The sequence below is a fragment of the Haemaphysalis longicornis genome, unplaced genomic scaffold, assembly GCF_048455015.1.
Source record: "Haemaphysalis longicornis isolate Haplotype H1 unplaced genomic scaffold, Haemaphysalis longicornis Haplotype H1 scaffold_4, whole genome shotgun sequence".
Taxonomy (NCBI): Eukaryota; Metazoa; Arthropoda; class Arachnida; order Ixodida; family Ixodidae; genus Haemaphysalis; species Haemaphysalis longicornis.
In genome coordinates, this window is record NW_027526361.1 from 68,060,972 (window position 1) to 68,076,610 (window position 15,639).

Genomic DNA, 15,639 nt, shown 5'->3' on the forward strand with positions numbered 1-15,639 from the left:
GAAGTAAAGGTTCACCGGTTCAGCCCCCGGCGAAAAATCTCTAATGAAGAGGCGAAAGAACCGGAATTCCCGCGCAGTGGACGACTCCCTCACAACGCCCGTGGATCCGGAGTAATTAAAAGGCCGCGTTCTTTCTTCTTCAAACGGGACTGTTCCAGCCACGGGCCGATTGGAATGAGCGAGCAGCGACCGGCGCGCATTATTATACACGCGGGTCTCGCGCGGCGCACAGCGGCGCTTCGCACGGCCGGTGCGATCCGCGCGTCTGGCGCTCCCTCGACCATCCCCAGACGAGCGTCGGCGGCGATGGCGCGCGCTCCGATGCTGGCCTCGGAAGGTGGATGCGGCGAGGCCGGCGTCGAGGGCTGCTCCTGCGCTCCACCGCGGTTGCCAGGCCGCCGCCGTCCCCCCCAGCGGCTGTGGCGCCCTTCTTCTCCCCCCGCTCCTCCGGGAGAGATCGGCCCCTGAGCGACAGGCCGATTCGGGAACTCTGTATCCTCGACCATGGATTTGCCCTCGCCGGGTATTCGGCTCGTCAGACTGCTGCTGCTCGCTCTTGCGCTCGGTGAGTCTCCTCATCCCACTACTCATGCCTGACAGGTGAGCCAGAAGATGGATTTGATGGGGAGGGCCGTGAGGCCAGCTACAGAAGTTTTCTACCTTGCTGTTCAACTCTGGGGAGCGGAGACAGGGGCTCTCTATAGGCGTGGATAATAATGATTGCACGAGTAGGCGGTGAATGATGCCCGAAAATAGACGAAAGCAGCGTTACAGCCAGGGCTCTGGCTTATTGGAGGCGACCCAATACGGAGTGAACGGTATTTGGTGCCCAGATAGCCAGAAATGTAACTATTGTCTTCTTCATGTTCTACAAAGATGCGGTGACTGGGTGCACCATGACAGGCTCGACCTGACAGGCGAAAATGGCGAAGGTCTTGGGGAGCTCCCGATGGTGTAAGAGATTGTCTATGAACGTCTGTAGATATGCGTCGAAAACGGAGCCAGATAAGCCTATTAAGCTGTACGAGATAAGTCAAGGTGTTATGGGTTACTGAGTTGTTAATGGTGTTTCTTGGGACCTGGCCTACCATAACCACTTTTTTTTTCATTTCTATACATCCTTATTTTGTGGCGTCAGCTTCGATGTGTGATGATATGTTGTGTTATGCTCACACTGTTACGCGAAGTGTTGTGAGTGCTTGAAAATTTGTTTTTTTTTTGTTTGTTTGTTTGCTCGGTTACTGTTGTACTGAATTTTTGTTTTCTCGACGTGTAACTTTGTGCTGCTACTGATGTCTCAAAGGGAGCAGGGACCCAGTCAGGTACTTATGTGTACCTTTTCTCCCCGTACCCTTAGTCTTTCTTTGTGAAAATAAAGAGTTTTTGTAAAAGAAAAAAAAATGTAGTGAGCGAATAATTCCGTCACAAAAAATAGCGAAGCACTGCCCTTGACCTTACCACACCTATCTGGCAGACCATAGCCAACCTTCGTACCCTCCTCCCAACAATAAAAACTAAAAAATAAGAAGAGCTGTAGAATTACGTTCTTATTTCGCAAAAGGCTTTATGGTCAAGAGACCAAAGTGACTAAATGAATTTTTAGAGCGCTATTTTGCCTTCGTCTTGATTTGCAATGCTTCTTTCGCATGCGCTCCTGCCATGTATTTTCTCTTTATCCTTGCTAGGGATTCAGAGGCTTGATCTGCTTGAAGATTGAATGTTTAACCTTGTATGGTGAGAAGTTTCGTCACTACAGACATTACCGAGTGCTGCTGATGAGGCCTTCACCCTTAAGCTATCATGTACGTGTTTTCAAAGCGAGTAGACTACTTATCTTTACGCAATATAAAATATAAGGTATGTTGAAGGCGCTTGACAACATTATTTGGCAAGTTCCAGGCAGATCGGTCCATTGCGTCAAGTGATAACGTACTAGGTCATGTGCAGTTAGTGGATAAAATTCTAGCCTTAATAACGTTTACCAGTAGCCTTTTTTGACAACAGTGGAGAATTTGTACTCCGTTTTTCTACACATAAGCATTTATCCGTAGTGGGAGCAGCAATCATCGACATTTGCGTTCACCTCTTTTTGCTGAGGCGGTAAATTAGCAGTGAATTAAATCAAGTAAGCCAAAGTAATTGGCCATCTCACGTTCTTTACACAAAGACAAGTTTTGCATAGACTTTTGCGGCTTGTTGAGATGAAGAAAGAGAGATAAAAAAGGGCCGGTTATTCTCACGTCTCATGGCTGTGTTTCATACTGGCCCAGCGCCCCTCAAAAAAAAAAAAAATTGCAGGCTGAATTCGCCTCTCACGAGGGGTATTAAATGAGAAGCACTGTCTGACATGAGAAAATCACGCTTAAAATGACTTGAAATTACTTCAAAGGATTACCTGGAATTGCATAATGGTGCAGAGCAAGAAACCTTGCAGAAAATACAACGATTGTTGTTCGGGATATGCAAGAGCCACAAGTATGAACCTCCGAGCGCAGTGCTTTTTTTTTATTAGTTGTAAACTTTGTTCATCCATAGCTTCGATGTTGTCTTCTGTCGTAGTCAGACAATAGTTGTCATTGTTATTTTTCGTGTAGATTAAAACTCCCACGAAAATGTTGAGTAAAGACCTTAATCAGGCAAGTTGTTGATTGTGTTGTACCTTCATGGCCGATTGCTAGTGTCGCCACTAACGGTCTCTAACGACAGAACCCATGACGTCAGCGCAACTGCACAGAGCAGCAACTTCGAAACTGGTTTTTAGTGGTTGCTTCAAGGGGCCATGAAGACAAGCCACAAGTTGTATTTATTAAAACGACTGTTCTGTCTCGATAACGATGCTACCATTTTTTTGCAAAGTTCAAACAAATAGTTGAGAATATCTCAGACAAACATATAGGGCAGCGGAGACCCCCTGCCTCGTTCAGGAGGCACGACACAGAATCTTGTCTATTCCATCGGCAGCGCCGACCTAAGGCAACACAAAGAAACATAACTGGGTGATTATTGCGTGGCCTCTAGTTCTGTTTGATCGTATCACTTGAGTTCTAACGTGCGGTTAACATATTGCTAATACTAGTGGTTTTTTTGGAGTTAGCATCTGCGGTGTCACTCCAGCTCATAATACGTCGAAGTTGTAAAAATTTTTTATATTTCCTGTTTTTTTTTTTTTGTTAAAAGACGCCTTTCGTGACTGGAATGAATCTGAGTGAGGAACTAAAGATATATAGTTGTTTAAAAGGGAATATAATTGTATCTTGTCTTCGTGGTCCCTTTCATAGCTTGGGTACGAACGTGAAAGAGCGCGTACAACCGCTCCATTCACGCGAAGCGCAGATTTAGCTTCTTCTTTTGTTCGGCCACGACGCCGGCGCGGTGTCCCTGCCGGGCTCACCGACTCACGAATTGGCACGAGTTTCGCACCGAAGACCTGGGCGAGATTAAGGACATCGAGGAGTGGTCGCGCAATATCGTCGCGGCCGCGGAGAAGGCGACGTCCGTTACGGAGACGTCTGAAGAGACCACGCGCATGGACCCTCGGCTCGCGCACATGCTGGAGGCTCGAAGCTCGCTACAGCGACGGTGGAAGCGGCAGCGGCACAACCGCGCCCTCCGCAAGCGAATCGCTACGCTCGGCCGAGAGATCGAGAAGTACAGCCGCCAGCTGTGCGCGCAGCAGTGGTTCGAGCTGTGCAACGAGGCCGACGGCCAGCTCCACCGAGGGGGCACGTGGAAACTCCTCCGCCACCTGATGGACGAAAGCCAAAGCAAGGAATACCAACGACACCGGCTCGCGCAGATCATGTACGCGGCGACGAAAGAGCTCGGGGAGCGGGAAGTGCACAAACGCCTCAACGAGCGCTACCTTCCCGAGACCGCGAGAGAACAGCACGGAGAGTACGCCGGCCAGCCCAACCCCTCGCTCGACCGCGACATCGAGGAGTGGGAGGTCCGGCGCGCCACCCAGGCCCTCAACTGCCGGTCGGCGGCGGGCCCGGACCGCGTCACGAACAAGGCGCTGCGCAACCTGAGCGACGCGGCCATAACATCGCTCACGAAGTACTTCAACGAGCACTGGCGAGCCGGCAGCCTCCCGCGGCAGTGGAAGACGGCCAAGACAATACTCATACCCAAGCCCAACAAGCCGCCGGGCATAGAGAGCCTGCGCCCCATCTCCCTCACGTCATGCGTGGGGAAGGTGCTGGAGCACGTCCTCAACGACCGGTGGCAGCGGTATCTCGAGACCAACGGCCTGTACCCCGACCCGATGCTGGGCTTCCGCTCGCGGCTGGGAACGCAGGACGCGATGTTGCTGCTGCAGCGCGAGGTGCTGGCTCCGCCGACGAGACCGACCTCGGACAACCGCGCCATCCTGGGCCTGGACCTGCAGAGCGCCTTCGACAAGGTGAAGCACTCGGCGATCCTGGCCCAAGTGTCCCGGCTCGGCCTGGGACAGCGTTCCTACAATTACATCCGGACCTTCCTGACCGGTCGCACGGCCCGGCTGGAGGTGGGCCAAACTCAACTCGAGGAGCGAGAGCTGGGCAGCGTCGGCACGCCGCAGGGCTCGGTGATCTCGCCGCTGCTATTCAACTTGGTAATGATCGGCGTGGCCCGTCGCCTGGACGAGCTGCCCGATGTGCGCTACGCCGTCTACGCCGACGACATCACGCTGTGGGTGCCGGGCGGCAGCGACGGCCACATCGAGTCGGCGCTGCAGGAGGCGGTGGACGGCATTGAGGAGAGCCTGCGCGGCACGGGTCTGCGGTGCGCCCCACAAAAGTCGCAGCTCCTGATCCTGCCCCCAATGGGACGTTACCGCAAGAAGACGTCGGCCGAAGCGGAGCGCAGCATCGTGGTGCGCGGGAGCGACGGCTTGGCGATTCCCGAAGCGACGAGCATCCGCGTCCTCGGCATGCACGTCGACGCGAGCCGCCGCTTCAACAACACCACGGTAGAACGACTGGTAACGAAGATGGGCATCGCCACGCGCCTCGTCAAGCGACTTGCAACGCGCGCGCGCGGCATGAGAGAGGCGAGCCTGCTGCGCCTGCTGCAGGCGTTCGTGGTAAGCCAGGTGGCCTACGTGGGAGCATTCCACGACTGGCGGACCCCGGAGCGAGCCAAGATCGACGCGGCGATCCGCAAGTCGTACCGGGCGGCCCTGGGCCTACTCAACAGCACGAGCAACGCGGCCCTCGCGTCTCTGGGAGTGCACAACACGCTCTCGGAGATCAGCGAGGCGCAGAGAACGTCGCAACTGGAACGCCTGGGGTCGACCCGGACGGGCAGAAGGCTGCTGCAGCGCGTGGGACTGAGCTGCCCCTTCGACGAGGAGGACGAGCTGGTCCCGCTGCGCGACGATATCGCCAACAGCTTGGTGGTGCCGCCGCTCCCGAAGAACGTCGCGCCGGGACGGAACCCGGAACGGAGAATGGCGCGGGCGTGCGCGCTCGCCAAAGAGTACAACGAGAGGAGCGACGCCGTGTACGTGGACGCTTCCAAACGTCGCGACAAGGAAGACACCTACGCGGTGGTGGCGGTGCGTGCCGCCACGGGAGAACTGCTGAGCTCGGGCAGCGTGCGCGCCAAGTCCGCCAGACAGGCGGAGGAGGCGGCGATCGCGCTGGCCCTGCTCCACCCCGGGACGAGGACGGTGTTCAGCGACTCCAAGTCGGCCATCGCCAACTTCGCCAGGGGCACGGTCTGCAGGACGACGATGCGCATCCTTTCCGGCATCAGGGAGGGAGCTCGCACGAACATCGCAACGACCGTACGGTGGTTCCCGGCCCACATGGGACGGGAGCTCCGCAACGGCCACCGAAACGTCAACGAGGCAGCCGACGCTGCGGCCCGTGATCTCGCCGCGTGCCGGGCCGCGCCAGCGACGGACGCCGACGACGACGAAGACTCGAGCAACGACGAAGAGGACAACGACGCAGAACCCCTGACTACGTACGGTGCGACGCTGTGCTGGTACAGGACAGAGAGGCAGGCCTACCCTCCGCCCCACCCGGGGCTCGTGAGGAGGGAGGCAGTGCTTCTACGACAGTTGCAAACCGGGACGGTGCTAACGCCGGCGCTCGCGCGCCACGTGTGCCCGGACATGTACGAAGATGCGGTGTGCAGTGTTTGTGCGCGTGTGAATGCGGACTTGGCCCACTTGATGTGGGGATGCGACGAGCACGACCCGAGTGACGGGAGGCCGATCCACCCTCCGGACGTTACGAACTCGATCCGCTCCTCGGAGCGCGAAAGCCAGCTGAGGGCCATCCAGCGGCTCGAGGCTGCCCTGGGCAAGCAACGGCGAAAGGGGAACCCGCACTCCTCTCGGCCTCCTCCCGCGGGAGCGAGGGCTAGGGGCGATCGCGGTGGCACTCCGAGTAGCCCGCGCCGACCGGACGCAGTCCTCGGGGTCGGCCCGACGCCGCGGTGAGCGGAGAAGACTACGGGACGGTGAAGCCCTGCGCGGCCTGATCCGTCCCCGACTGCAGGAATCTCAATAAAGTCCTTTCTCTCTCTCTCGGCCACAAGGCACGTCGTGACATCATCACCATCATCGCCATCATCATCGTCGTCGTCGTCGTCGTCATTTTCTGTCTATTTGTGTCCACGGAAGGGCAAAGGCACCTCCCATAGACTTCCTGTCTTGTGATGCCCGAGTCAATTATTTTCCCCATTTCTAGATGCGAAGCATCTCGTGCTCGGGACTGTGTCCCTCGCTCCCTTGTGTCGTCTGCCGTCCGCACTCTACTGCGCACGCGCGGCTCTTCAGCACCGTCAGCGTTTGGACTGACGTCAGCGCACTCCACTATAAAAAGAAATAGTTAGGCGGCGCCCGGTTTCGATCCCACGACTCTCTGGCCACAACGGGAGGTACGTGGGGCTCTTCCCACTGCGCTACAAACCGAGACGGGAGCATGCGCTACGAACGCGCCTTATGTCCTTCATTCATTCAAACTACGTCAAGAAGCTACTGATACAACGAAGGCACGCGGAGCTGAACGTCAACGGAAACGACGAACTGAAAACTAGTGGGAACTTCAGTCGACCCCATGGCTACTTCGCACACTACTCAGGGTTCCCCTACAGGAAGATAGTGTAATTTTTTGTTATTTCATCCCTGCATCTCGTTAATGGTCTTTGCGTTTTGTATTCCTGTCACTGGGTGCCCGTCTGTTACTTTCGTTGTCCGACCCGCCGTGGTGGCTCAGTGGCTAAGTCGTTGCGCTGCTATAGCACGAGGTCGCGGGTTCGTTTGCCAGCCGCGGCGGCCGCTTTTCTGATGGAGGCGAAAAGCAAAAACGCTCGTGTGTACGAGATTTCGGCGTGCGTTAAAGATCCCCAGGTGGTCAAAAATAATCCGGAGCCCTCCACTACGGTGCGCCTCATCGCCTGCGTTGCGTCGGCGCGTTAAACCCTACAATCAATCAATCAATCACTTTCGTTGTCCACCGAATGCATTAGTTCTCCGCAATAAGTGCTAGGCCCCTTCTTTCTGTTAATTTGAACTATGATGTCTTCTACTTGAATTTACTCCCTGATCCAAGACGCTACCTTCCTGTCCGTAGGCGTTAGCCCTATCATCGTTCTTTCCATTGCTAAATGGTCTGAGCGAAGTTTTACTTTAATGCGTTTAATTTGGTGCCAAGTTTCGTCTTGTAAAGTACACATTGGTTGTATGCAACTTTTTTCACTCACACCCTTGCCCAATGTTTTCCCTCTTGCCCTTTAGAAAGAACGACTCAGTGCAGTAAGCATGATCTAAGAAGCAGCATGCCATCGGGGCGCGTACTTGGACAAGTGCGAGATATCTACTGCGACAAATAAACCTCCCCGCCGAGATGACCCACTCCATAATGACCTAGCTACCACAGCAAGGACTATATACTTCTACTAAATTACAAAGTGTCGGTTGTCATCCCTTCGCTCAGCACAAAAATTAATTGCATTTATGGTTTCTTGCAAGCATGGCTTGATGTTCATGATGTCCATTTTTCTTACATTACCTGTCAATTTGGGGGTGAGCGTCAGCCTCAGATTTCTCGTATCCTCCGTATCCCCCATGATAACCAGTGTATAGCAGCTATCGTGTCTCGGTGGATGGTCTCTAATTCACTTTCGTGTTTTGTTGTTTCGTCTAGGGCAGTCTTTTTCTAGCTTTTTTGGTGGTGTTGAGAAGGTGATAGCGAGGATTTGTATGAATTTCAGTTCAAAAAAATATTTGCTTCGCAAAGATCTCGCTCCCTCGTCATTCGCTGAACCAGAATATTTGAAACAGGAGGTGGCGCCCGGCTGGCCATCCATGAAACGAATGAGGTATGCACCTTAAAAGCCCGCAGTTTTCAGACGCTCTTTTCTCCGAAGCGTCGTCATGGTCTCTTGTACCCGCAGAATGGTTACTATGAGAAATGTTACTTGGGTAGAATGAACCGACGGCAATTTCCCGCCTAGCTCACTGCAATAAACGAATACCGAAACGCCGGAATCGAAAATCACTGACAAAAGATTTCGGTCTCACTGTGGAACAAAATATTTAGTAGCGTTTCCATTAGGTTTTATTTCCTGTGTAGAGTACATTCCTTCGTTTCTCGGGTGTAGGTTTTCATTCCGTCATAGCACTCAGGCCCGATCTACACCGCTCTCGGCGAGTGGCTAACCTTACTAAGTTTTTTTTTTACCCAGAAGAAAGAGATTGAGGGAATTTCAGAAGCTTTTAGCATCCTTTAAAAAATTTTCCGAGCACGAAACTGCATTCACGACATTGTAAAATAAATAATACATATTATATTATTGTGGTGCGGAACCAGAGATCGAAAAAGCAGCCGTGCACGTCGGACTGACCTTCTTAAATTCCGCACAGCAAAAGCCTTAAAATTAAACCTGTGAGTTCTCGGCTGTTCTTGAAACAATAAACACTTCGGTGGCTGCCGCTTTAGAGTCGAGCTTTGACCTCTATATTGCCGGCACAGTTGGCTGAAGGAGTGAACCCGCTGACGTTAACTCTATTTACGGCTACCCCATGGTCAGGCTTGCCCGACTGAATGCAGCCACCCCTTTTTGTACACCGAGAGTATATCCGTCTCTGAGCTATTCGTATGACACCTTCTCGGGTTTCCCACGTTTGTCTGCGTTTTGTTGACCTTGATCAAGGGTATGATGATGTCAGGGGCTTAGTCTCGGATGCCTCGGACGAGGCTGGTTGTCCGCGCCCTTTCATTTAGTCCACGTGGTTCCGCGATATCGGAGTTGGTCAGCCACTCCACCCACTGCTCGTATATAGGCTTGGCGTTTGATGGCACGCCCGCACAAGGTGGTAGGTGCCGGGTGGTGGGTAAAGTGAAAGGGTATATTTACAGTAGCGGGATAGTGGGTAGGGTACACGGCGTGCAAGAGTACTATGAGGGTGGGAGTCCGTTAGTAGGCGCCTTAATTAGGGTCGTGGCCTCATTTCGAGAGAGGAGGGGGTGGGGTGGGGATATAGGCGGCGTTCTTTTCTGGAATGCTCGAGTATTTCAATTTAACTCTAATGGGAAGCTACAAAATAATACCTCACCTGAAGTTTCGGTTTACAATCCTGAGTACAGTACTTGGCACAGTCTTGTGTACTGGGTAAAGTCAGGTACAGTCTATGAATGCAGGGCTTTCGAGGTAAAGTGTTCGCCTCGGACAGCTTGAAAAATCTGCATGCTGCTTTTGCCTGACCTCGCTACTTCACTTCCTGGAAACCGCCATCGACGAAATTCGGTCAAACCCTACCCCTTCATAGGTGGCGCCGCTGTCACAACCGCTAGCACCACCTACCGGCCCCGCCGGCAAATTACCGCCGCTGGCGTCCTTTTATGACAGTGTTTGACGATGCTTCTAGACGTTCTGTTCACATTTACAGGAAAGCTGTATAATTTTACCACCAAACGTTTCATCGCAGTGGGCAAAACCTATCTTCGTGGGCAAAAACGCCAAGGCGCCAAGGCATAATACATACAGCGCATGCGTCAGGCTTATCAGGCATACAGCACAGAGCTCATAATTGGTTAAGGAAGCCACAAAAAAAAGGCATCAAAACCGCATTATGGGTGACCAGGCACCTGTAAACAATAGGACCCCCCCCATCCAAACCATGGGTTCCTGTAAAGATAATGCTTGCAGATTATCTTTGAAGGCTAGACTGGACTAGTGTCACTAAATAGAGCAGTTCTTTCCCAAGACACCGAGCGCATGCGTCAGAGTAGGCAGTCCCAGCATTTTCCACCAGAGAATCCGAACGTAGCGTCAGTACATAAGGTATTAGATTACCGCCCCTGAGGCACGCAAATCAGCAATGGCGGCCATTTTGGCGCTTATCCGTGTTGCGAGACTGCCTCATCTAACGCCTCGCCGTTAACTTCGAGTGGGTCGTTTGTTAACAACACCTCCGAAGATGCAGCAAAACGACATCTTTAGACACACTTCTGCTGCTGAAATGCTGTTACACACGTTATCTTTGATTCGCATTGTGAATGACGTCAGTCGCGCGCAGCCGCAGAGCAAGGCCTAGCATAGTTGACAGGCCAAAGCGCGTAACAACAAAAATGGCGGCGCCCATGAACCGTCGCAGTGTAAACAAATGTCGCGTAACCGGTCATGTCGGCGGCACGGAACAATAGGAGAAAAGAGTGCCGACACTCTGTACCGTTGTCTAGTGACACTAGCTGAGCGCACGCGACAAGCCCGCCGGGACGGCGAGAAACATTTCATACCCTCCTCCATCACCATTTGCGGTGGTTCACAACAGCTTTGCTGGACATCCACTTTCGCAGGGCGGGATGGCGACCAATTTTTTTTCGGTGTAACGCACCGGCACTCTCTGCATAAGATGTATGTGCATACTATGTGCGCTGGCTGTTCGCGAGTATGCCGACAGCTATGGGCCGGATTAACGTCAGGCCGGCACATACTTGCGTTCGCATCTTCAATCTTCATTCGCCATCTGTTGGGGTAGCACCGTACAACCGCAGGCTTGAGTGTTCGCGCATGATGGGGCTACTGTTGCACTAGAAGCAAAAAGGACATTTAGCGGAAACGTACTTTGTTACTTGCGTAATCACTAGTTCTGTGATTAACATGGTCAAACTACTCATTTTGTTATCAGTGCATGTATATTTCTAAGGCTGCAACTCACTCACTAGGCCTACCTTAAGACAGCTAGACGAGGCGAGCCGTAGTGTCGTTGTGGTTGTGTGGTTCGTCTACCATTCCGATGGCCCTGGGTTCAATTCCCATCGAGACCCGGAGTTATTCACAAGTTCTTTACTTTTATTGCTCTTGCTCTATCGGCCGTTTTGGGGGCCATCTCTTGTACCAACTACTGATTTTTAATCTACCGAGTCAACTAATGTTTTCGCATTGAAAAAAGGAAGCATTCAGCGTCAAATACGGTGGTACTTCGATGACGATAACAGGTGTGGCAGGCCTTGAATAATAACAGGATTCTCTGATTTCTTGCTATTTCGGTCATTATACGCCTTTTTGTTCCGTTCATGTAACCCGGCGTAGTCACGTGGTAATGGAGGTGTGATTTGATCCTTATTCTATACATGTGTCAACAAAGGCCTTGAATGCTAGGTTACACAAAAACGTTCAAGTCTGGTGCAGTCACTGTATGCGAGGCTGTACAATACCTGATTATGACCGGCTTTGAATAGTTTATGTTGGCTCCTGGGTTCTGAAATTTCCTGTCTGAGATTTTCGCTGGAAGAGCCAGCTTTTCCGCGGTTAAGCCGCTGTCATCATGTGCTGAAAAAAAAAAAACAGAAACGTGAGTTCAATCTTCCAGTGCTATTATGTTATTTTTCCCTTGAATTTTGTTTCGAAAGCAGAATGTTTCTGTGCCTAGCACGAATATTTTAGAAGCAAATTTAAAATAGGCGTAGACCCTACCTATTGCCAACTATAAGTCCCTTTCATCTTCCGAGTGCTATTTGTATTCATCCGTCACCAAGGTTGCGAAAAGAGCTGCAGACGAAGGCAAAAATGAATGAATGAATGAATGAATGAATGAATGAATGAATGAATGAATGAATGAATGAATGAATGAATGAATGAATGAATGAACTATTAACGGGCATTGGAGTGCCATCTGCCTTGGGGAAGTGGGTTGCATCTATTGAAGACTCGAGGTCTTGGGAGCCGTAGAGCCCGTTTGGCAGGGGGAATTGGCATCTTCTTGTAGAGGGCCCCAGTGGATGGCGTTAAGAGCTTACCCGGTTGCACATGCCTAAAAAGCACGTGTTCGAGTTCCGATAGTTGTGACTGAGGGGCACGTGGGTTTGGGTGATCGCTGAATTTTTAAAGAGCAATGGTTGTCGGGTGCTTAGATGGCTGGTAACACGCAGGCGAGGAATCTTCCTAGGAGAGGCGGACACTTCTATACAAGCGATGCAGCTATTGTAAAGTGCAGGTAGAAAAGGGGAGGAGTCCCTACACCTTGAAAAAGAGACTTCTCGTTCCCTGTTCCTTCGTTTCCTCGTCGCGCTGTCCATCGCTCACCAAATCTTCCGCCTCATCATTTGCAGGGCATTATCCAGCTATGGTGTGCGTGACGCTACATTAGAGGCTACTTTCCCGTGTAATAATTCTATCGCACCAACAGTAAAACAAGTGTTCTGAGTTCTCATGTTCGATTTCCCCCTATTATGTCTACAACTGCAGCACAATGCCTTATGAATGATACCGGAACTTTAGGCAAAATGCCTATTTTGTCCTTCTGTCCGTATCAAGCCTATTTAACATATAAGCTCGTAATAAAGGAAGAGGACCATTTTAAGCAATAGTTTACTGTGCTTATAAGTGCCTATTTTGACTAAAAATACTTTTTAGTGCCTGTTTTGGCTATGGAGTTAATAGTGCGTAATTTTTTTTTTTTTGTTATATATGCCCTTTTTGGTTTTTTGGGTCGATGTTCTCCAAGGACTATTCTTACTTCAGATACCCGCAAATGGGTGTTTGCCGCACACCGTTTGCGAGAAAAATTCGTGCGCCGTGCCAAACACGCCGAGAAGCGCTAACTATGCTCAAACTGCCGCCACCTACGATATTTGCACCATTTTGAAGGGTCTCTTCAGTGATGCGCAAATTCCAGGTACCCTGCAAAATGGTGCAAATATTGTAGTTAAACAAGCAGAGTTAGCAGGACTTACATGTTCACCTAACAAGTTCGAGCTGCTTGTCTTACCACTCAAAAGAGCAGCCCGCACAACGTCAAATATCTCCATCTCTATTAGTGGTTATTTAGTCCCAAAAGTTCACACACTAAAAGTTCTCCGGCTCGTTATACAACGGAATCGAACCAATGCACAATTTGGCACCCAGTTAACTAAGCATGTTGTCCAAACAATTGGTCTCATAAAAAGAATTGCCAGTTGCTGGCATGGGCTCGGTGAGAGGGAGAGATTGCAGCTTATTCAGGCCTTCGTGATCAGCAGAATAACATGCTCCCTCCCCTACCTTCATGCCAGTGCTGCTGAGTTGCAGAAAATCAATTGCCTCACCAGAAAAGCCTACAAAGCGGCACTACAGACACCCCTATACTCTTCCACTGCCAGAGTAGACCGTATGGGTATCCATAATAATGCCGAGGAGCTTGTGGAGGCGCGCCTGAAAGAACAAATAGCACGCTTATCCACTACCTCAAGTGGTCTGCACATCCTAGACCGACTCGGAATTCGTGCCCCTACTTTGCCTGCTCTGCCCGCTCATAAATTCCCCATTCCTCGCGGTATTCACGCTCGACTTGTCGCCCGTCCTGTATCCTGTGTATCATGCGGGTCGCAGAATGCAACGAGCGCAGGCTTTTCAAATACCGTCACCACTATGCGTATGCTCTGGCCATCGTGAATCGTCGGACGACCCCGCGTCGCACGACCTTGCCCTGGCACGGCAGAGGAGGCGGCATTTGCGCTTGCCCTGTCACAAAGGCCACCCCCCCCCCCCCCCCCTCCCCGATCGTAATCTCCGATTTAAAGACGGCCGTTCGAAATTTTGCCCGTGGTCTCATTTCACCACTGGCACTCAAAATTATCGCTCAAAATCCTCCAACTTCCCCGTAGAACTGCTATGGACCCCGGCGCACTCGAGACTCGGGGGGAACGGGGCGGCCATGACGCGGTTCGAGGATTCACAATCCGACCGGGAGCCAGCCTAGTTCCTTAACACGGGGCTCGATCAGCCAGAGACCGCCTAGTTACGTATCACGACTTGCTCTCGCATTCTCGCCTCGCCCGCCGAAAATACCCCCGGCGCATCCCCAGCTCAGCCATGAGTAAGCGCGCACCCTGGCGACTTCTGCAGGTTCATTCCTTTCCTGCAGGGCAGTGCTTCATCACATCCACCCTTCTCTCTACCCCTCACCTCACTGCCCCCGCATGTGGCGAGTGCGCCACACTTCCCCACTCCATGTGGGCCTGTCCTTACAATTCCTTCCCTTTAATCCCCCGTGACGAGCATTGGGAGGGTAGCATTCGGTAGCTCCGACCCGGGCGTTCAGATCGCCTTGGTGGAACGAGCTGCCATCGCCGTCGCCGACCTCCAACCGGTGACCACCACGCTTCCCTAACCCAATCGCTTAATAGAAGTTCTCTCTCTCTCTCTCTCTCTCTCTCTCTCTCTCTCTCTCTCTCTCTCTCTCTCTCTCTCTCTCTCTCTCTCTCTCTCTCTCTCTCTCTCTCTCTCTCTCTCTCTCTCTCTCTCTCTCTCTCTCTCTCTCTCTCTCTCTCTCTCTCTCTCTCTCTCTCTCTCTCTCTCTCTCTCTCTCTCTCTCTCTCTCTCTCTCTCCTCTCTCTCTCGAGCTTGGCACGTCGGCCGAGCCGCCAGAGGCCCATGCGCAGCAACACCGCAGCCAAGCTCATAGACGCCATCCCTGTCCGCACCAGCTCTTTTGTTCCATGTGCTCTGGCGCGCTGGGTCCGCGGACCAACGGCCAAAACGTCTGCCGGTGTGCCCTATCTATTGCTAACGGAATAAAAAATAGTAAACAAAAAAAAAAAAAACGCGGCACAGCAGCGCTATGCCGCTCTAGATCAAAGGCGCGTCCTAGGGGAAAGACAACAAAGTTTTAAGGTGACGCCACGAGCCCGTTCACTATCAGCCGCCGATCGCGGGTACACCGCCGGCCGGCAAGATGCAGCACCTGTAGCACGAAGAAGGAAGGAGAAACTGAGCTTATAGGAATAAGGATTTCGGCACTGTACAAGTTGTCTAGTCGTGAGAGCCCTCATTAGCCATGCCGGGTGGCCTTTAAGGGCATTTCTAATCCTAGCATTAAGGAAATTCATTCCAAAGAATCTTGGATGCTGTCTAATATATATAACCGGTATATAGTGCACAGTTACTGAATGGCGTTATTCCCTCCGCTGCGCTAATCATCTGCTTCTGCAGGACATAATGGCTCACTAATTTGTACAGAATTATTGCACTTCGCTGTACTGTCCACGGGAGTCATCGGTGTTGTGAAGAGCTGAGCAGGTCGTTCTGCTCTGTAAACGAATAATAAGTTGCATTTAAGATCTTTTTGCTAAGTGCAGTTGTGTCTGCAAGGGGCAGTAACCCATTGTGGCTTTTCCACTAGAGCCCGTTGTTACGCTTGAAGGAGCTCGGCTGAGGTCT

General features: G+C 51.9%; 1 protein-coding gene across 1 annotated transcript in view; it reads left to right on the forward strand.

The window, feature by feature from the left end:
- The first annotated feature begins 295 nt into the window (after positions 1 to 295).
- The window catches only part of LOC144178869 (acetylcholine receptor subunit alpha-like), a 160,489-nt gene continuing 145,145 nt past the window's right edge, over positions 296 to 15,639 (forward strand). The window contains exon 1 of the mRNA XM_077707014.1: positions 296 to 565. Within this exon, the coding sequence (XP_077563140.1) occupies positions 505 to 565 (61 nt within the window). The 5' untranslated portion in view covers positions 296 to 504. The remainder of the gene's footprint in view (positions 566 to 15,639) is intronic.